A 21,385-nucleotide genomic window follows, 5' to 3' on the forward strand; every position below is an offset into this window, starting at 1 on the left:
AGATTCTCCCTTAGTAATAAAGATATTCTCTTTATGGGGGGGGGGGGGGGACTAGCCCATCTTCTGGTCATCAATGATGTGTCAAGCTTTCTCTCCAAAGTCTCTTGAGTATATAAATTGCATTTAACAGTCGGTTTTTCGGTTCCGTATTTTTGTGACAACTAGAAGTCCTAGAGTTACACCGAGCTCTTCAAGAGGAGAAGTCCTTCTGTCTTCGATAGGAGAAGACTCCACATCATGAGGCTTTGGACCAGATCAAGCGCAAGCTAGAGGAGCTCAGGTCTTAGCAAGAGACTAAGGCTATGGTCTGGTGTAGCTCATGCTGCTCTCCAGGGCATCCTCCACAAGAATGCTCCCTTCGGGCTTATTGCCACTTCTGTGAAAAGTCTAGACATGAGGACAAGGATTACTACTACCTCAAGGGATTGCAACAATTACAACAAAGTCTTGGTCCTACTCTTTGTAGCAGGGCTACAGTGTCACTTCACAGAACAGACAGTTGGACAGTTGGTTACACTTGGTCCTGGTTCACACTGGACGGACCCTCTGGTCTGGGAGCGACACGTGGCAGGGTACCTACCGACGGTGGTCTAGTGGACTTCGTGGCCAGGTCACCACATGGCTGACATTTATGAGCCGTTGGTGGCTCTTTATGGTGATACATATGAGTAGTCGTTCTGGGCCAGTGGCATTATCTTGCACGTAGTCCTCTAGAGAGAGTCTTACACAGAGCACATTAGTACCATCCCGGCACATCTGAGCCTCGACACCCCATTTGTACCTGTGAGTCCTGGGCTGGAGCGGAGTGTGCTGCCACGCCAGGGTCTGTACATGGTTCTTTGAGCTAGTCGAGTCCACATGTTCTGGTCCACTGTTGTGTCTCTGTTGTTATCCATTGTTTCTGTGTTGTTATCCGTTATTTCTGTGTTTCATTCTGTCTGAGAGAGTTTTCATTTGGTTGAGTGAGATTGTCACGCACATTGCACTGAGGGGCACCCACACTGTAGAGAGCACGACGCATTATCCGTGCTACAGGTGCTCTCATTTTGGCGATCACGGTGGGACCTCAACTGAAGTCTCACTCTGTTGAGTAGCTGGTTTCTTCGCCTCGCCTGTGCAGCCTGTTGGTCTGGTTTGGTCTGGTTCAACTTAATCTAGCTGGTCTAGTCTCTCGCCTTGTTGGTCTGGTCCTCTCTCGCAGTGGTCCACCGAGTGCTCGTCCTGGTCTAGGCCTTCCTCGTCCCTGGTCTCTGGTCCTTGGTCCTTGGTCCTGGTCTAGTCCTCGCCCTGGTCCAGCCCTCCTCGTCTTGGTCCTTGGTCCTCGGTCTTGGTCCTGGTCCTGGTCCTGGTCTAGTCCTCGCCCTGGTCCAGTCCTCCTCATCGTGCCTGCTAGGTGGTCTAGTCATTGGTCCTGAACCAAGTGGTCTAGTCACTATCCTCACTTGTTCGGTTTTAGACCCGTGTTGTTCACTGCATGACACATACAAGGCGGTCAGTTGAGCGTCAAAGCGCACTACTGAGCCCTCTGAAGCACTATAACAGAAGACGCCCTGTGGTATCTAGTAGAAGTCCATTAACCTCATCAACCATACCTCCACATACGACATCCCCGATTCCTTCATCCGGTTCCACATCTTCCAGATCACCTTCTCCAGCAAAGCTCTCTCCTATTCTGCTACAGCAGGCTATTGAGCAACAGGCTCAACAAGGGGCCATGGAGGCGTTGGCTAGTGTGTTGGCCAAGGTAAACATCAAGTTCCCCACCTTCAAAGGACTCTCCTCGGAAGATGCGGACGACCATGCACGGAGGTTCGTATCTCTCTGTAGAGGACGTGGTCTTAACAGGGAAGATGCTTATCTGGTACTTTTTCCATCAACCTTGGATGGCTTAGCAGACAAATGGTACAGCCAGTTTGCAGAGAATCATTTTTCAACTTGGGCAGACTTAAGACAACAGTTCTGTGCAGCTTTTAGGCCGGGCGACTACCAAGAGAAAGTGTTGGATGAGTTGGCCAACATGGTGCTCCAACCAGAGGAGACTTTTGCAGAGCTTATGACCAAAACCAAGTCTCTGGTTGCCAAGCTTCCCCAGCAACCAGGTGAATTCATGGTTAAGAAGTGGGTGGAGAAGGCGCTTCCCAAAACCTCTCAACAAAAACTCCGGGAGAGCCTCCGACCCGACGCCACTCTGGAGGAATTCATCGCCGCTGCTACGAGGATAGAAGGGGCTAGGAAGCTGTTCACCAGCCCCCCTCACATAGAGACCCCCTCTGTGTTTTTGGACAATCCTTCTGATCCTTTATCTTCTTTACGCAGGGAACTGGAAGCCCTAAAGTTACAGCGAGCTCTTCAAGAGGAGAGATCCTTCTCTCTTAGACAGGAGAAGCCCCCACATCAAGAGGCTTATGATCAACTTAAAAGAGAGCTAGAAGAGCTCAGGTCTCAGCAGGAGACTAAGGCTATGGTATGGTGTAGCTCATGTCGATCTCCAGGGCATCCTTCTCAGGACTGCCCACTTCGAGCTTACTGCCATTTCTGCGAGAAGCCTGGCCATGATGACAAAGAGTGCTATTATCTGAAGGGAATGCGGCAACTACAACAGAGCCTCGCCCCCAACCTTCAACAAGGGTTGACACCTACATCCAACATGGTTTCACCCTATGGTCATCAACACCCTATGCCACCTCCGCTGACAACACCTCCTATGCAAGGTATGCACAACAACTTCGCATCTCCCAATTTTTATCATGCTAATGCTCCCTCAACCCCTCAGAGCTTCTACACGTCACCCTCAAACTCCATGCAACAACCACCTCGTCCGCCGTTCCGTCCCTCCAATCGGCCCATTTTATGCTACAGATGTGGAGAGTATGGGCATTATCAGAGCAAATGCCCTCTGCTAGAAGGCTCTCCTCCGTGCCAACTTTGCCCTGAGGCTCAGGATCACTACACTAAGGATTGTCCCAAACAACGCGCCTCTACCTCTGCGAGCCCAAGTCAGAGCCAACCGGAATTCACCTTTCCCAAGATCAATTTGATAGCAGTTAGTACCAACCCCAAGCCACCACTTTCTGCCCATATGATTGCCTCTTAAGACAAGTTGCAGCTGGTAGAGGAGCCAGCTGGTGTCCTCACACGAGCTCAGAGGGTAGCCCTCGGCCTCAATCTTCCAGCAGGTACAGCCCTTTCCTCCCCAATGTCTACACCTCCTCCAGCAGCTGACATGCCATCCCCTAGTGCTAAGAAAGGATCTTTTACTATGCTTTCCGATATTGATGGGGCTTTCTTAGAAGCAGTTGCTGACTTACAAAAGATCAAGGAAACTGAGAAGACGCTGATCCCAAGAGAAAAACCTACAGCAGAGACTATATTGAAGAATACCTTTCAGCAAGTGTCATTGTATGACATGCTTCGACTTGATGCAAATTTTCGAAGTGACACCCTTGCCATCATTCAATCTCTGTACCCTGGTGCAGGGTCTAGTGGCGGGCACCTCCCAGTGCAGCCCTCCGAATCCTACATGATATCCTATCCCGAAGCTTCACTTACTGATTACAGGAGTCCGCGTCTAACCGTTTCTATTATGAGCCGCGAATTCTCAGGGGTCATAGTAGATGGTGGGTCGGGTATCAACCTGATGCCTGAATTCACTATGCTGGCATTGGGTCTCCAGCCCACTAGGCCTGCCCCATTCACAGTGACTTTGGGCGACCAGAGGACTGTCTACCCCTTGGGCATTGTAGAAAAGGTGCCTCTGCAGGTTCAAGATTTCACATTCAGCTTGGATTTTGTGGTGGTTCGCCTTCCCCAGGTAGAGGGCGGCTTCCCATTGCTCATTGGCAGACCATGGCTACGACACACGAAAGCACTACATGATTGGGGAAACGATGCAATGTGGATACGAACCCCTGGCTCCCCAATGCAACCGATTCGCCTTGAAGGTGGAATGGATCCGGTGGTGCATCATAGTTCCCTGTCCATGGAGTCCAATCCCGAACTGGAACAACCTACTCCGCCGGATGGGTTAGATGAAGACTTGCTGGAGTGGTTGGAGGCTACCAAATCTATGCCTTGTTATGGAGTCTCTATTCACTCTTTGCCTGAAGGAACATCCTCTTCAAATGATTCCACAGCAACTCAATCTAATGTGCCACCTGAGCCTATGAAGAAGTATAGAAGCAATAAGAAATCTCCTCTACAAACACCTTCGGTGTCTGCTTCTCCGACCAGAACAAAGCTCTCCTTTGTGTATAGCAAACTCCCTTCACAGAGCCCGTCCTGCAAGATGAATTCTAAGATCGTGATCGCTGTATTGCTCATGGTAACTGCGTGCTCATTATGTGCACCTATCTACCCTATCCCCCTCTCCCCCTCACTACCCCTCGCCTTACCCTACCCCTCACCTCCTCGCCCTAGCCCTCCTACCTACCTCCTCCCCCTCGCCCTAGCCCCCTACCTACCCCCTCGCCCTCGCCCTCGCCCTCCCACCTACCTACCCCCTCGACCTCGCCCTCCCCTTCCCCCTCTCACCTACCTACCCCCTTGCCCTCGCCCTCCCCCTCTCACCTACCTACCCCCTCGCCCTAGCCCCCTACCTACCCCCTCGCCCTCGCCCTCGCCCTCCCCTTCCCCCTCTCACCTACCTACCCCCTTGCCCTCGCCCTCCCCCTCTCACCTACCTACCCCCTCGCCCTAGCCCCCCTACCTACCCCCTAACCCTCGCCCTCGCCCTCGCCCTCGCCCTCGCCCTCCCCCTCCCACCTACCTACCCCCTCGCCCTAGCCCTCCTACCTACCTCCTTCCCCTCGCCCTAGCCCTCCCCCTCCCACCTACCTACACCCTCGCCCTTGCCTCACCTTGTCCCCTAGCCCCTAGCCTCTCATCCTCCCCCTCGCCCTACCTACCCCCTCGCCCTCGCCCTCCCCCTCTCACCTACCTACCCCCTCGCCCTCCCCCTCTCACCTACCTACCCCCTCGCCCTAGCCCTCCTACCTACCTCCTCCCCCTCACCCTAGCCCTTCCCCTCGCCCTTGCCTCCCCTTGTCCCCTAGCCCCTAGTCTCTAGCCCCTAGCCCCTAGTCTCTAGCCCCTAGCCCATAGTCCCCTCGCCCCTAGTCCCTAGTCCCTAGCCCCTAGCCCCTAGTCTCTAGTCCCTAGTCCCTCGCCCCTAACCCCTAGTCCCTAGTCCCTCGCCCTCGCCCTCGCCCTCAAAAAAAAAAAAAAGTGTAGCCTGCTACAGTGTCAATTTCACTTTCACACGACAGTAGTTTGCAGTTGGGCTTTGGTCAGTTGGTCTTTGATCTGGTCGGTTCCACTTGGGCAGAGACACGTGGCAGGATGGTGGGTTCCTGCCTAGTTAGAGGCTTAAGGCGATTGCAAGCAATGTAATGTTCTTAACTCCACTTTTGAGGTATGTATGGTCATGGGCCTAACACCTACTTCAAGAAAGATCTACGGAAGCAGTACCTAGTGGTTTTCCTTCACAGCTTTCTCAGTATTCCTCTCACCGAGACGGTGAGCGGTCTTGTGGCGGGCAACCTGTAGCAGGGCTACAGTGTCACTTCACAGGACAGACAGTTGGACAGTTGGTTACACTTGGTCCTGGTTCACACTGGACGGACCCTCTGGTCTGGGAGCGACACATGGCAGGGTACCTACCGACGGTGGTCTAGTGGACTTCGTGGCCAGGTCACCACATGGCTGACATTTATGAGCCGTTGGTGGCTCTTTATGGTGATACATATGAGTAGTCGTTCTGGGCCAGTGGCATTATCTTGCACGTAGTCCTCTAGAGAGAGTCTTACACAGAGCACATTAGTACCATCCCGGCACATCTGAGCCTCGACACCCCATTTGTACCTGTGAGTCCTGGGCTGGAGCGGAGTGTGCTGCCACGCCAGGGTCTGTACATGGTTCTTTGAGCTAGTCGAGTCCACATGTTCTGGTCCACTGTTGTGTCTCTGTTGTTATCCATTGTTTCTGTGTTGTTATCCGTTATTTCTGTGTTTCATTCTGTCTGAGAGAGTTTTCATTTGGTTGAGTGAGATTGTCACGCACATTGCACTGAGGGGCACCCACACTGTAGAGAGCATGACGCATTATCCGCGCTACACTCTTCAACAACGACCACCATTTGCATCCCACATGGGTTCCCCCTATGGCCATCCAAACCACATGCCACCTTGGCTGACAGCACCTCCTATGCAAGGTATGCAGAGCACTTTTCCCTCTCAGAGCTTTTATAATACCCATGCTCCCTCATCTCCTCAAAGCTTCTACGCCTCCACCTCTAACTCCATGCACCAGGAGCAAGGAACACCTCGCCCATTGAGTCGGCCTATTTTATGCTACAGATGCGGAGACTATGGACACTATCAAAGCAAATGCCCCTTGCCACAAGGGTCCCCTCCCTGCCGCCATTGCCCTGAAGCAAAGGATTACTACAATAAGGATTGTCCCAAACTTCGTGCATCTACGTCTTCGAACCCAAGTTAAAGCCAAAATGAGTTTACCTTTCCCAAGCTCAATCTGATAGCAGTTAGCACCATTCCTCAGCGTCCCCCTTCTGCCCATGTGGTTACCCCTCAAGATAAGCTGCACATGGTAGATGAGCCAGTGGGCGCCCTCACTCGGGCCCAGAGAGCCGCTCTCGGTCTTAGCATTCCAGCAAGTTAAACTCCCCCACACATTCTCACACCAGTGGATACCTCACTTTCAGCTGTTGACAAGCCATCCCCCAGTGCCAAGCAAGGATCCAAATCTTTGCTCTCCAATATTGATGAAGCTTTCTTGGAAGCAGTTGCTGATCTACAGCAAATTAAGGTACCAGAAAAGCCACTAGTAGAAAAAGAAAAGCTTACAGCAAAGACAATCTTGAAGAACACCTTTCAACAAGTGTCGCTCTATGACATGTTGCAGTAGATGCGAGTTTTTGAAGTGACACTCTTACAGTTATTCAATCACTTTACCCCAAAGCAGGTCCTAGTGGCGGGCACCTCCTAGTGCAACCATCCAAGTCCTATATGATATCCCATCCCGCTGCTTCCCTCACGGATTATAGAAGCCCTCTTGGGGCGGCAATTCTCAGGAGTGATAGTGGATGGTGGATCTGCCATCAACCTAATACCTGAGTTCACTATGTTGGCTTTAGGTCTGCAACCTACACAACTTGCTCCCTTCACAGTTACGTCGGCCGACCAGAGGACAGTCTACCCAGTGGGTATAGTGGACAAGGTGCCTCTGCAGGTACAAGACTTCACCTTTAACTTGGATTTTGTTGTGGTTCGTCTTCCCAGATTGAGGGAGGATTTCCCTTGCTCATCGGTAGACCATGGCTGCGACACACTAAAGCGCTTCATGATTGGGGAAACGATGAAATGTGGATACATACTCCTAGCTTCCCAATGCAACCCATTCGCCTAGGAGGCATAGATCTCGTAGTGCACCAAAGATCTTTGTCAATGGAAACCAACCCAGAACAAGAACAGCCTACTCCACCCGACGGGTCAGACGAAGATCTGCTAGAGTGGTTGGATGCTACCAATCTATGCCTTGTTACGGGGTCTCTATTCAATCTCTGCCTAAAGGGACATTCTCCTCCAATGTCTCTACGGTCATTGAACCCAGTAAGCCACTTGAGCCAACAGCAAGTGTCGAGGATCTACAAGAGTTCACATACACTTCAACCTTAGCACCATCTGTGTCAGATTGTTCAAACCAACTTAAGTTCTCTGTGTCTCGTGAACTACCCTTCACCAAGCCTCTTCAAGGCGGCTTACAGCGATACCAAGTGAATTTCAAAGGGGATGACACTGATGTCTCTCTACTCCTAGCCGCGGCCACTTCTTCACCTACAGTGCAATCTTCAGCAGTGCCCTCTCCAGACCCCACAAAGGGAGCAAACTTCGGCGTTTCTGATACCCACATGGCTCTGCTAGGCCATGTGTAGTGCAGACGAGTATCTTTGCTAAGGTCTAGGTCACAGTACAAGATCCATGTAGCCCCTTCTGCAGGAATGCACAATGATTTTACAACAGATTGGTTTGTAAAAACTCTGTTTTTGTGCCTCCTCTTTCTTGGCTTCACCACCCCTGCTTGTCCTCTCTCGCCTCCTACCTACCTCCCCTCTCTCTTTGTTCCTGATCCCTTCCTCCCCACCCCCTCCCACCCTCACTCGGCCCTGCCCTCCCCTTCCCAACCCCACTCGCCCCTACCCCCTCTCTCCCTTGCCCCTACCCACCCCCTCACACCCTCACTCGACCATACCCACCCCCTTCTGCACGAATGCACGATGATTTTGCAACAGATTGGTTTCTAAAAACTCTGTTTTTGTGCCTCCTCTTTCTTGGCTTCACCACCCCTGCTTGTCCTCTCTCGCCTCCTACCTACCTCCCCTCTCTCTTTGTTCCTGATCCCTTCCTCCCCACCCCCTCCCACCCTCACTCGGCCCTGCCCTCCCCTTCCCAACCCCACTCGCCCCTACCCCCTCTCTCCCTTGCCCCTACCCACCCCCTCACACCCTCACTCGACCCTACCAACCCCCTACCCTCGCCCCTACCCACCCCCTCTCTCCTCCTTGCCCCCACCCAAGCCCCCTCGCCCCTACCCACCACCTACTCTCTCCCTCGCCCCTACACACCCTCTCTCCCCTCCTCGCCCCTACCCACCACCTACACTCTCCCTCGCCCCTACCCACCCCCTCTCTCCCACTCGCCCCTACCCAGGCCCCCTCGCCCCTACCCACCCCCTAACCCTAGACCTCGCCCCTACCCACCACCTCACTCTCCCTCGCCCCTATCCTCCTCTACCCTTGCCCCTACCCACCCCCTCTCTCCCCCTAGCCCCTAACCACCCCCTACCGACCCCCTCTCCTCCCCTCGTCCATACCTACTCCCTCTCGCCCGTACCCTCACCCTACCACCCCTTCTCTCTCCCCTCGCCCTATTCACTTCCTAGACCACTATCCACCCCCTCAATCCTCCACTGTTAGAAGCAACTGCTACAGACGCATTCAAGTCGGATTTTGGGCATTGCCTTTAAAAAAACCGAAAATTTTCCCGGAGTTTCATTGCGGCCGAGGCTCCACGTGTCGAACTAAAACCGGGCATTGCTTCATTGGTACCTTCCTCCTAGGAACTCAAAATCTTCTCCAAGCATCACCTTCTTCAGTCAGAGTGTTCTACGTGTTTCCTGCTTGTTTCACTGTTCTCTCTAGCTCAGTGTTCTCTCTCACTAGGACGATGAGTGGTCTTGTGACAGGCAACCTATAGTACGGCTACAATGTCAATGGTGTCTACTTTTGTGTGGTCAGTCGTCTAGAGTCTATCGTCTTGAGTTGTACACATCACGTCTCCACCATCCCTGCACAGTTGAGCCGGACAATTATTTACAGAGACGGACATTGACGAAGCTCTTCAGCGACTGATGCAATACTTTCTCAGACAACGCCCGATGTTGGGCATCCTCGGGCATGGATAATGATGATGATATTTTTCAGGCTGACAATTTGAGTCTTTTAGTTTTAGTCTTTCAATTTACTTCATTTTATTTTTGTACCCACACATTGGATTAGATCCACAAGGATTGTATCAGTTTGGTCTCATAGGTCATTTTCGCCTTTTGAAGATGTTAAAATGACATTTCATTTCATTCCCTCTCTCTACGCAGTTTTGTAGAGGATAGTGGCATGGGTGTAAACCTAGGTAAAACAAAGGTTATGGTGTTTAACACCACACCACAATGGGTCAGGAGATCAGTACCTACTTTCAAATATGGTCAGGAGATTGTGGAGTATACAGATGCATACACTTACCTGGGTCACTTTGGCCTCATAGGTCACTTTGGCCTTTTGAAAACGTTAATATAACATTTCTCTCTCTCTCTCTCTCTCTCTCTCTCTCTCTCTCTCTCTCTCTCTCTCTCTCTCTCTCTCTCTCTCTCTCTCTCTCTCTCTGGGCCGCGCGAGGGCCGTACGCACACACGCTCTCTCTGCAAGCTCTTCTACGAGTAGAAGGACTTCCTCACCGTAATACCCTACCCCACATTTGTGGCTCGGGTTCGATGGATCCGCCTACCGAAGGGGAAGGGCCGGGTGTAGATAGTTACACCACCCCCAAAAAAACAGCAGCTACATTTAAACGGAGAAGCAGAGATACTGTACTATCACCAGGATCCTTACGAGTGGGGAAAACCTCGAGGAGACATGATGAGCTAATGATGGAGAAGGTCCAGGTGATGCTCAAATCAGAGCTAAACTATATGAGGGATGACATCAGGAAGGAAATGCACGCGAACGCTGAGAGCTACAGGAACTCCATGTATGGAGACATGATGAGAGAAATAAGGAGAGAGATCCGGGGGATACAGAACGAGGAGATTCAGAGCTTGAAAACGGAATTACGAAACCTAATCAAGGCCGAAGTAAATGTAACAGATTGCGTTATGCAAAAGAAAATCGATGAGGCAGTAGCAAGTTTTGAAGCATGGAGAACAAATATGGAAAAGCAAATGGGGGAAAAAGATGCAATAATTGAGGAGCTAAAAGGAGAACTTGTTGCTTGCAAATTTGTAACTAAGGAGAAGGGAGACGACCAACCTTCGGTGCTGAAGGAGCTCGAGGACATGAAGGATCAGATGAAAGCTCTACGGGAAGGAGATGGACAGAAATCGAAAACGGCATCTTCATGGGCGGAACGTCTTTGTAAGACACAAGAAAAAGTTGATGAAGCACAGAAATGGATTGAGGATGCGAAGAAAGGGAAGGCCCAGATGCCCGATACCACACCTACCTCCACTATTATTAATATGACCATTGAGGAAGAGCAGAAAAGGAAGAATCGGGCTCTACATGTGCGGGTCACAGGGGTCAAAGACAAAGAGAATGTAGATGAAGAAGTGAAGGAACTGCTACAACGCACGGGGCATCACAGAGCCCACTCACACAAGTGCATGGAGAGTCGGCAAGAAAGGAATCGATGTGAAGGGAAACGTAAAGGATAGGGCACTTATTCTCCGCTTCCCGAATATAGAAATAAGGAAAGAATTTCTAAAGAAGAGGCCAACTCTTAACAAAACCGGTATTTTCCTAGGAGATGACCTTACATTGGCACAAGTGGCACACATGCAAGAGTTGATGCCAGAGATCAGGGCAGCAAGAGAAAAGGGGAAAATCGCCTTTTATAGAGGGGGGAAAGTAGTGGTTCTGGAAAAGCGCTCAGCATGACGGTGCGATACCTATGGGGCGACGCTCCGGATAGCAGCGTGGAATTGTAATGGATCGTATAGGCTAGATGTAGGTGCCTTTGAAGACAGCTTTAGGGACAGAGACATAGTTTTCTACTCAGAGACACACCACATATCGGGACAGCATATGCCACATGTGAAGGGTTATTTATGGGAAACAGTTGGTCGACCAGACAAAAGATCTCTACGGGGTAGCCGGGGTTCAGGAGGAGTAGTAGTCTTATTTAAAGAAGAGCTGAAACCACTACTACAGATCATCAGGAAAGATGAACAAGCAAGGTATATGTGGGTGAGAATGAGAGCCAAGACAGGTAGATTTCTATATATCGCTATATGCTACTTCCCTCCAAGTACATCAGTCTACTCCTCACCTAAAGGACAGTCCCCTTTCTCCATATTGAGTAATGACATATGGGAGTTTTCTAGAGATGGAGACATCGTTCTCTTAGGAGACTTTAATGCTAGAACGGCCAACTCGCAAGCAGTATTTTATGATACCTCTGAGGAAATGCTCAGAGAAGTGGATTTATCACAGAGGGGGCTTACTAGAAACTCACAGGATAAAGAACACACTGAATATGGTAGACATCTCATGGAGATGGCAACTACACATGGTTTAGCCATACTTAATGGTCTAGAGAATTTCCCTTTATCTGGGGGATTCACATGCTTCCCGCACAGGCATGGGGCCAGCACAGTGGATTATGTCATGACTTCACCAAGCTTTCTTTCTAGTATCGAGGACTTTAAGGTGGGACCCAGACCAGTTGGAATTGCAGTGGATCATGCTCTCTTGACCTTATCAATCTCCTTCCAATACAATGCCTCTCAAGTACCAAGGAAGAAGACACACACAAGATATACTTTCACACCAGAGACTGATTCAGTCTATGTGGCAAAGATCTATAATAGGATGTGGGCAGCCGAGCCAGTATATACTGTAGAGGAGATTACTTCTCAGTTAACAGAGATACTACATGGAGCAGCACAAGAGGCATACCCACATACTCAACCTGATCCAAAGAGAGGATCTGGGAACATGCCTCAGAACAGTTGGTATGACGAGGAATGCAGAGAGACGAGAACCCAGGTACAAAAAGAGCTTACACTTGGGATCATCACATATAAGCAGTCTCGGATTGCTCTTCGGCGTATAGTACGTCGCAAGAACAGGGCATTTTTAGCCAAACTGGAGAAGGATTTATATCGGCTTTTCTTGAGTCAGGACTCACATGAGGCCTGGCGCTTATTTCACGAGCACTCACCGCCTCCGACGATTACTTCTCCTGAGATTTGGGGTCAATATGTAACATCATTATATATGGTATCTGGACAGCCTCCACTACCAGATCCGCTAGAGCCATGCCCTGCTACTAGTACTTTCTTTACTACGGAAATGGTGGAAAAAGCCATTGATAAGATGAAGAGGGTCTAGTAGCAGAACATTTGATTCATGCAAGGGATCTACTTTCAGAAGTCCTTGCTCGTCTGTTTAATCGGGTCATGTGTGAAGGATTACCTGAATCTTGGAAATTATCTACTATCGTACCTATTTTCAAGTCAGGGGATCCTATGATACCCGGGAACTACCGTATCATTATGGTGGGTCACACATTGACCCGACTGTACGCATCCATTCTGGAACAAAAACTGAGTAGATGGGCAGAGAATGAGGGCATAAGGGCAACAGGACAAGCTGGATTCATGAGAGGTTATTCCACTTTGGATCATATTCTTACGCTCAGAGCCATTATTGAGGAAGGAAGAGCAAGCGGGAGAAGGATGTATTGTTGCTTTGTGGATTTTCGGAAAGCTTTTGATATAGTACCAAGGGCCAGATTGATGCGCAGAATGCAAGAGTTAGGGGTCGCCAAAGAGATTATCTGGGGGATCATGGCCTTATACGGGTCAGTAACTGGTTATGTACGTACTCCAGAAGGGGATTCCGACATTGTTCATTCCACCGTTGGAGTAAAGCAGGGATGCCCACTGTCCCCTACTTTATTTGGTATGTATATAGATGAGGTATCAGATTACATTGATAGAGAGGGTGACAGAGGTGCCCCACTTGCAGGGTCATGGATCCCTTTGTTGTTGTATGCAGATGATATTGTATTGATAGCAGAATCACCAGATGGAATGCAGAGGCAGTTAGATGCATTACATTAATTCGCGGAGGACAGCGGACTGTCGGTAAATTTGGGTAAAACCAAAGTTATGGTGTTTAACACCACACCGCAGTGGGTTAGGAGATCGGCACCTACATTTGCATATGGCCAGGATACAGTAGAGTACACAGATGCATACACATACCTTGGTGTGGTATTTACAGGACCGAAGTTTACTCTTAAGAAAGCAGCAGATGCTAGATTGTCCAGAGCCTCTGCGGCCTTGGGAGGGTTGGAGAGGATGTGTTCACAAGTGCAGTTTCAAGAACCACGAACAAAACTTTGGCTCTTTGATACTATGGAGGCTTCGGCTATGCTTTATGGGGTCCAGATTTGGGGACCATCTGTGGATCAGGATAATTGGAAGTCAATGGAGAGACTTTTGGTATCTATGATTTCCCGAATGATTAGAGCCAAGGCCTCCGTACCACACGCGATTATCGGAGCGGAACTAGCTGCCCCTCCGATAGAAATTGAAGCTCTTACCAGATCAGTGTCCTTTATACATGGTTTATGGGATACAAATAATTGCCGATATACTAGATTGGCCCTCGAATCCTCTCGACAATTAGCAATGAAAGGAGATACATCATGTTGGTATGCGCAACTGTCCTCGTGGTTTCAGAGACACGGGTTCAGTATGGAAAGATTACCCCCCTTCCAATACTCTCTTGAGGCTCCATCACTGGCAATTACATGAACGGAGATTAATAAAATCATCCGTCAGGATCTTATACAGTTGGATACTAAGAGGACATGGGTAGACCCTACACAAGAATTGGGCACGAAGATGGCTACCTACAAAGAAAACTTCCTACAGCTATCTGAAGATGGATTTGTGACCCGCCCGAGCTACATGGATACCCACTTGTCTCATGGTTTGAGATGTGCTATTGGTCAGATTCGTACATCCTCACACCAGCTGGTAATTGAATTTGGCAGATTTAGGGGAATCCCACCTGAGAGCAGAATTTGCAAGTTATACGGAATGGAGCCGGAGACAGAATTACACTACATATGCCATTGCACCGTATACTATGAGATACGTGGGCGTTTCCATTGCCTATTTAAAGAAGGCTTTGGACCTCTAGATAAAGTCATGCAATACCAAGATCAAAGATGCTTAGGCTTGTACCTACTGGAAATACATCGGCACAGGGATAATCTAATGAGAAGACAAAGAGCACTACAGCCTCAGAGGCAGATCACAGATTTCTTCGGATCGAGAGAAGCAGGAGGGGAAGGAGAAGCAAGAGACCAGCAACCAGCACAAAGGAGTACCCACATCCATACCAAAGGCACCCTCATGGATAGGGCGATTGAGCTTAGGAAATCGAGACGACCACGACCGAGATGCAGAAGCACACTTCACCGGAGGAGACTACAACAAAGGATTAGAAGCATTCTAGGCAGACACCCAGAATGCTCCTAAGAAGTTTATTCAATACTTTGTATTTAGTTTTTCACATTTATTTTCACACTTTCCACACTTAGTACTTTAGTACTAAGGTCAAAGACTTTGTAACAGATTCACCACTTTTGTATCAGTTTGGTCTCATAGGTCATTCTGGCCTTTTTGAAGACGTTAATATAAAATTTCATTTCATTTCATTTTCTCTCTCTCTCTCTCTCTCTCTCTCTCTCTCTCTCTCTCTCTCATTCATTCCAGCCTCTCATCGCCTTCTGCTTTTCTTTGCTTTTCTTCCTCTAGCTCTCTCCGCATTTGACCTTCTAGAGCATGTAGATACCCGTATTTGTCTCTCCTAGACATCTCTCTATATTAACGTCTTCAAAAGGCCAAAATGACCTATGAGACCAATCTGTTACAAAATAGTGAATCCGATACCATGTCTGGTACAAAGAACTAGAACAAAAATACTACTACTACTAGAATCCATCCTCATCTGTACTCTGGATGTCGAGAGAGTATGACTCGAATCCACTGATGTAGTCTCCGTCAATGTTGTGTCGCCCCTCTCCTCAATCGTGGCCGTCTCGATCTTCGTAGCTCCAATGCTCCGTTGATGAGAGTGCCGGTAGTGGTCGAATGAGTGTGGGTTGTGTGAGGATTCTAGGTACTAATCTTTTATTAAGTACTTAAGCTCATGATTAAGACTTAAGAAACTTGAACTTGACTCAGAGATAAGACTTAGAAGACTCTGTGTTTGATTGATTGATGACTGCTTGAAACTGAGTACGATAGGCTCCCTATATAGGAGACGAAGAGACACAAATGAAAAGACACGTCTCATGGTAAGAGACGTGACTTTAGACGTATAGACACATCCTTTCGGCGAAGAGCTGCAACCATTGGGCGAAGAATCGCACCCGTAGAGCGAAGGGTTGTGACCAGTCGTCGAAGGAGTGTGGCTTTTGGCAAAGAGGCACGTCTCTTGAGCGAAGGGTCGTGACCATCCAAGCGTAGGGGTCCGTCCTCCTTGGCATGGCACTTCGCGTATCTGCAACTAGGAGTAGATGTATTGCTGTTAACATCGTCACAATCATGACATTCCCTCCCTCTTTAAATAAAACCCAGGGTAGTTGTAGAAACTTCGGGAAGAAGGAAATGTATTGTTGTAGTGCTTCTGCATCCAAAGCTCTTTCTGTTAAGTCCCACGTCATGGCACTATTATTGACCATGACTATTTTGCCAAACTGAAAACTGATCATATCTGCAACTTGATAAGTGTCTTTGTCAAAGTCATTTCTAACTTCGAGCTTTGTCCAATAAAAGATTGAATCTGTATCTGCGTCCATCCCTCCGTATCTGCTTTCCATTCTTTCATCTCCGTTTCCACTTGTGTTATCCGCTTGTTTGTAAGCACAAAGGTTCTGCAAGAGAGGCCAACCCACTATATCCACATTACGCAGAGAGAGATGATCATGTGCACTCATCTACATTTTGCACTTCCCTTGAGATTGTACTTCCTCCCTTGATCATGTATCCCACCCCCTCTTTATATTGAAGTTTGTACCTCCATTGCTAATGTAGCCTGCCTAGTTTTGGGTCAAGTACTTTCAAGTTCCAGTAATTCCACACCAGCTTCCACACATTGTATCACCTATCAGATGGCTGTCAACTTTCCCTGTCATAGGTCATTTTTTCCTCTTGCAGACAATAATACATTTCATTTCAACTCTCTTCAGGTCCGCAAACGGGATGTCTGGTAGCTATACATCTGAGAGACATGGAGTACACCTATACAGTATCTTCCATCGAAGTATTACAGAGAGCACTTCGTCACAATTCCAAAGGATTCCTTCATGATACATGGACACATGTATGCCACATAGTGCTAAGAGCCTAAGAGTGATGATTGGACAGCTTAGAGTTGCATGTCACAGACTCGAGATTGAGGTTGGGTGAGAAGCACGGATTGACAAAGACCAGAGGACATGCGGAGTATGTGGACGTGGGATAGAGAACAAGGAGCACTATGCATGCAGATCTCCAGCATATGAGAGCATATGGGACCGATATGTAGCCCTTTTTACAGGACAGCCCACACTAAGAGTGCTATTGGAGTCGAGTGACCAGAGACAGCTGGGTCGCTTCTTACTTGAGATTCGGAGACAGGGAGACTCTCCTCTAGTCACCCACACACACCAAAGGAGGCCACCAGTCGCAGCTCACGGACTTCTTTCAGAGAGCTGCCCTAGTTCCACCCATTGACACTCACAGAGGGGTCACACTACAGCTGGCAGAGATTGTTTGAGCTTGTAGATGCACCAAGATACCAGGCCCACAGAGAGGAGCACAGGACCATTCGGGAGATCCAATTACGACAAGAGCAAAAACCAGACCCTGTTGTTATGCTGCAAGGATTCATCACTCCCTACCCAATAATGCATGCTATACTACAACCCCACTTTGGTACTGGAAGGAGCTAGCTAGTCCTTCGCATCCCATGGTTGTACCCCCTATGAATATGGTTCCACATCCATTAGAGTTAGAGCTCCATTCCCCTCACCCCTCATATACATATACAAGCCCCCATGTCAATCGATTTTGTTTCGTAGCAGGTTTATTTTCAGCACTTTTGTTCTTTGCAAATAACACTCCTTAAGGTGATGAAATAATTGAGCTGCATACCTGACAGAACCGAACCATGCTGTACAGGTTTGTCAGCCCTGCATGCTCGTGAAAAACCATGCTGCTCTGCAAAGAAGTAAGATCTCTGAAACACTATTTCTGCCAGCAGCTGTTCTAATCCATCCGCCCAAAAAATAAAAATCAAAAATCAAAACGCACATGACGAGGTAGGTCTGCTGGCTTGAAATAAAGCAGGCAATGTGATGGCAGACCGTCACGACCAGCACGCCCACTCTCCTGCTATGTAGGAGAAAATTCAATGAGACTTCAAATCAGCATAAAGTTAGACTTTAATGGGAAGCAAAACACTTAGGACCTGGTAATAAGTTTCCAATGACTTGCTCAAGCTATGATGAATTACAAAACGCACTGCAATATTTCATACACACTCATCACTATGAATTTAAGGACAAAAGTCTAAACAAACACACAAAAACCACATGGAAAATGGTTCATAAAGCGTGTAGCATCAAGTTATGCAGGAGTGGAGCTCACCATCTGGTTTGTTGATACCCATGCCAAAAGCCACCTGCAATATTCACAAGCACCATAAGCATGGATCTGTCAGGTACAGCACCCTGGCCTTTTTTGAAAAGGAGAAGATACCAACCGTGCCAACAATAACCTGCAGCTTGTTGCTGCTCCACCTGTCACAAAAAAAAAACACCACGATTTCTGAAAAGTGTAACCTGTTTTGTATACTCAAACAGTGGATATTTCAAAATAATTGTTGAGATTTCAGTGCTATGCTGCAGTCTGACAATGATTCTACTGCACTGCAACGAAAGACTTTATTAGCAGTTATATCATTTGAAAATTATTAGATTGTCTTACACTCTTTTCTAAATCAAATCTTTCTCAGGCCAGTTACGCACAACATTTCTAGAGCTTCAGATTGCATAGACTTCATCTACCAATGGTCTTCAGGAAGATGCCACACAACAACTCCACAACCTCCTTTCTAAGAAGAAACAACTTTTCTCAACAGCTGTGAAGTAAATAAGTTTGATATATTCTTGGCATGAACAACGTGTCACCAGGGGGATACTTGTTTTACGATCTATTTAATGAAGAAAATACCCCTAGCTGGTCATTACTGCATGTAACCTGCACCATTATCCATCTTTTTGCCAACATATAGATGCTGAAGAACATGAGGGTGTCTGCCAAAATTTGGCACAAGACTTAGCTACTACACAGGAAGACATGAATAGACCTTATACACCAGCTTACCATGCAAGTAAGCAACAATCAGTTTCACCCCCTGACCCTAAGGAGACATCTCCCGAGGAGTCCAACATGCCCAGACTCAATTGTGTGAGGCTTGAAGGCCTGTCTAGATAAAGGTGCAAATGCTCAACTGGCCCCAAATCACAAGCATAAGATGGGTATCAACTCAACATCTATGCCAGGGCAAGTGCAAGGCTTTGCTGAGTGCCAAGGCAATATAATAGGATTAAATCAACCTCTACAAATGACAAATGAAGATTTCATCCAATGCCACAAAATAAGAATGTCCACATATTCCGTGTCATTGGAGAGGAGCAGCATTGCATAAAAGTTGATAAGGGATACATGATTCTCTATTTGGATAGGAATGTGTTGTTCTCTTCTGGAAGCTTCTGGAAGAAGCTTTGAGACGCTTACTTCAAAAGAGTGATGGGGTATGCAATCAAAGACATTGTCTAAGGATATCTCTGATAAAAATAAGCTAAAATAGAGAGATTATACAAATGCAGCCGCATTACACTATAAAGATCTAAGGGATATGTTCTCTATTTGTAGTGGCCTTTAAGAAGCCACTTTAAAAGAGTGATGTGGTATACAATCGAAGACATTGTCTGGGGCTAGTTAAGATAAAGATCAGTTGGAATAGAAAGAAAATACAAAAAGAGCAGCAACACCCATGTAACACGTCATCCAGTTCACAAACCCCGGTACCCCAAACAAAGCTATTGAGAAATGTATTTTCATGCTGCCCGGAACCCAACTCACAAAACTTCATTATCTAGAGTTCCACCAGGACAGATTAAGAAGATAATGACTAGATTATACTGAGCGCAGCAGGTGGCAGATACATAGTCGTCCATGTTCAACATATGGTACCATTAGTGCGATTAGCACTGTCCCATACAATTAGTTCAATGCTGTTCAATAGCCTCCAGATAGAACATGTGAGTGGAGCTCTAGAGCTCTTTTCTTCTGGTGCAAATGCTTCTAGCCGATCTTGTCACTGTGGTGGGGCTATCTGGGGCTAGCCTTTCTTGAGCCTCATATATCAACCATTTGAGTATTTCTTATGGTCATGTAGATGCTCATGCTAGTTATTTTACGATGGTTTAAGCTACCTATGTTTTCCTTTCTTGTCGTAGCACTTGACATACTAATGTTGGATCTGTCCACTTAGTACTGTACTAACATTGAATAGTGAATGCACAGTATTGTCTGTAAGATGACATACCGATGATGAACAGCTGACCGGGCATGAGGTTCCATGTCTGCATGATAGTAGGCTGCTGCAATTCCTTGTTCCCCAAGCTCTTTTGCAACCTAGAGTACACATCTCGATAGTCACACCATAACACTGGTGTTTGAGCTACATTAATTGAGAGAAAAAGAGAAAAAAGAGACTGGTGTTTACATTAGAAAAAGCAGTAATGCTTACCTGCTCACATTCCTTCCGAGAGTAGCAATACACTATTCCAGAGTCCTTTTTCTTGTACGATTGCTTGATAAAATTGGCAATCTCAGAAATGACATTTTGTGCATTTGGTGACTTTTCTCTCACCTGAAACAACTCAACAGTAAAAATTATGTACTTATCTCATGGCTCATTCAACATCCCATAGGAAACCTTCCAGAAGAAGTATATCTTCACATACCAGGACAAAATTTTATTCTGGCAATTATGGTACACGTTATCGCCTGACACTTAAATAGAGTAAGAAACAATGGCAATTTGTTGATTCCAGCTGCTGCTACCCCTTTCACCCTCTCTTACATCGCTATCACTCCATGCCCCCCCCCCCCCCCCCCCCCCCCCGACTCTGAGAAACAAAAAAAGCAGGTTCTCACTCCTCTTCTTGCTGCTGCCCATCTGTGCTTGTATTTGCTGCCCTTGCTAAACATTTTGATTTCTTCAAAGGTGGGTACGTTTCTAAGCCAAATGTTATTGAAGCCGAGGCCAGCTTAACCTGAGGCACAGAGCATCGTCTCCCCTTCTTCCTCCCATATTTGCAGTTTCCTCCTTCCACTTCTCCTTTTTACCTTGCGCTTTGTGCATGAGATTGGGTTTGCATTAACGCTCAGCTCTGCTCAGGACATTCTCTAGTCCTATTTTCTTCACTTCTTCAGCAGCAGACAGATGGCATCTCCTGCTCCGTCTTAGAGGGACTCTTTAGAGGATCCCTCGCCAGCCCCAAAAAAGATAGCCAAATTACTCTCTCTCAAGCCAGAGGATAAGGCAAGCCTTGCAGCTGAGATTTGCAACCTTCTGCAGGCTCACAAAGAGGTGGCCAAGATCATTAATGTTCAGATTTTAGGATGAAAGTATTATCAGATTGACTTCTGTCTTCTAACATGGTCGCCACAGTGCTTTGGATGAGCCCTATTGCTGAGCATGCTGCTTGAACACGCTCTAGACATTGACAAGAAGCTTTCGACAAGGGCATCAATCTGTCCCATGGAGCACCCTCCTTAAGTAGCTTCAGAATCTCAAATTTCTTTCATGCATAAGTCACCAATCGAATACCACTATCATCGCCATTATCCACATGCCATTGTTGTTTCCATCAGACTGGCAATTGACAGCCTAAATAGGATCAGAAGGAATCTTGACCAGTTGGTTGGCAATATTTGCAAGGACTTTAGATAGGGTTTCTAA

At 47.7% G+C, this 21,385-nt stretch overlaps 3 protein-coding genes across 4 annotated transcripts in view; 2 read left to right on the plus strand and 1 right to left on the minus strand.

Moving 5' to 3' along the window:
* The window catches only part of RECQL2 (RECQ helicase L2), a 204,541-nt gene that overhangs the window by 38,099 nt on the left and 145,057 nt on the right, over positions 1-21,385 (minus strand). For both annotated transcript variants that reach the window (XM_086527176.1, XM_086527175.1), the window contains 7 exons: positions 20,168-20,290; positions 19,964-20,052; positions 18,113-18,149; positions 17,998-18,031; positions 17,819-17,871; positions 17,662-17,739; positions 17,503-17,568 (listed from right to left, as the gene is read on the minus strand). In XM_086527176.1, coding sequence (XP_086383302.1) covers positions 17,503-17,568; positions 17,662-17,739; positions 17,819-17,871; positions 17,998-18,031; positions 18,113-18,149; positions 19,964-20,052; positions 20,168-20,290 — 480 coding nt within the window. The remainder of the gene's footprint in view (positions 1-17,502; positions 17,569-17,661; positions 17,740-17,818; positions 17,872-17,997; positions 18,032-18,112; positions 18,150-19,963; positions 20,053-20,167; positions 20,291-21,385) is intronic.
* Positions 1,584-3,094, plus strand: LOC147444624 (uncharacterized). Its single transcript, XM_086527653.1, has one exon. The coding sequence runs from the start codon at positions 1,715-1,717 to the stop codon at positions 3,092-3,094; it is 1,380 nt and encodes a 459-aa protein (XP_086383779.1). The 5' UTR covers positions 1,584-1,714.
* Positions 3,197-4,125, plus strand: LOC147444625 (uncharacterized). Its single transcript, XM_086527654.1, has 2 exons — positions 3,197-4,047; positions 4,107-4,125. The coding sequence occupies exons 1-2, from the start codon at positions 3,197-3,199 to the stop codon at positions 4,123-4,125; spliced, it is 870 nt and encodes a 289-aa protein (XP_086383780.1).

This window comes from Adiantum capillus-veneris, chromosome 13 (genome assembly GCF_014529385.1).
Source record: "Adiantum capillus-veneris isolate H3 chromosome 13, ASM1452938v2, whole genome shotgun sequence".
Lineage (NCBI taxonomy): Eukaryota > Viridiplantae > Streptophyta > Polypodiopsida > Polypodiales > Pteridaceae > Adiantum > Adiantum capillus-veneris.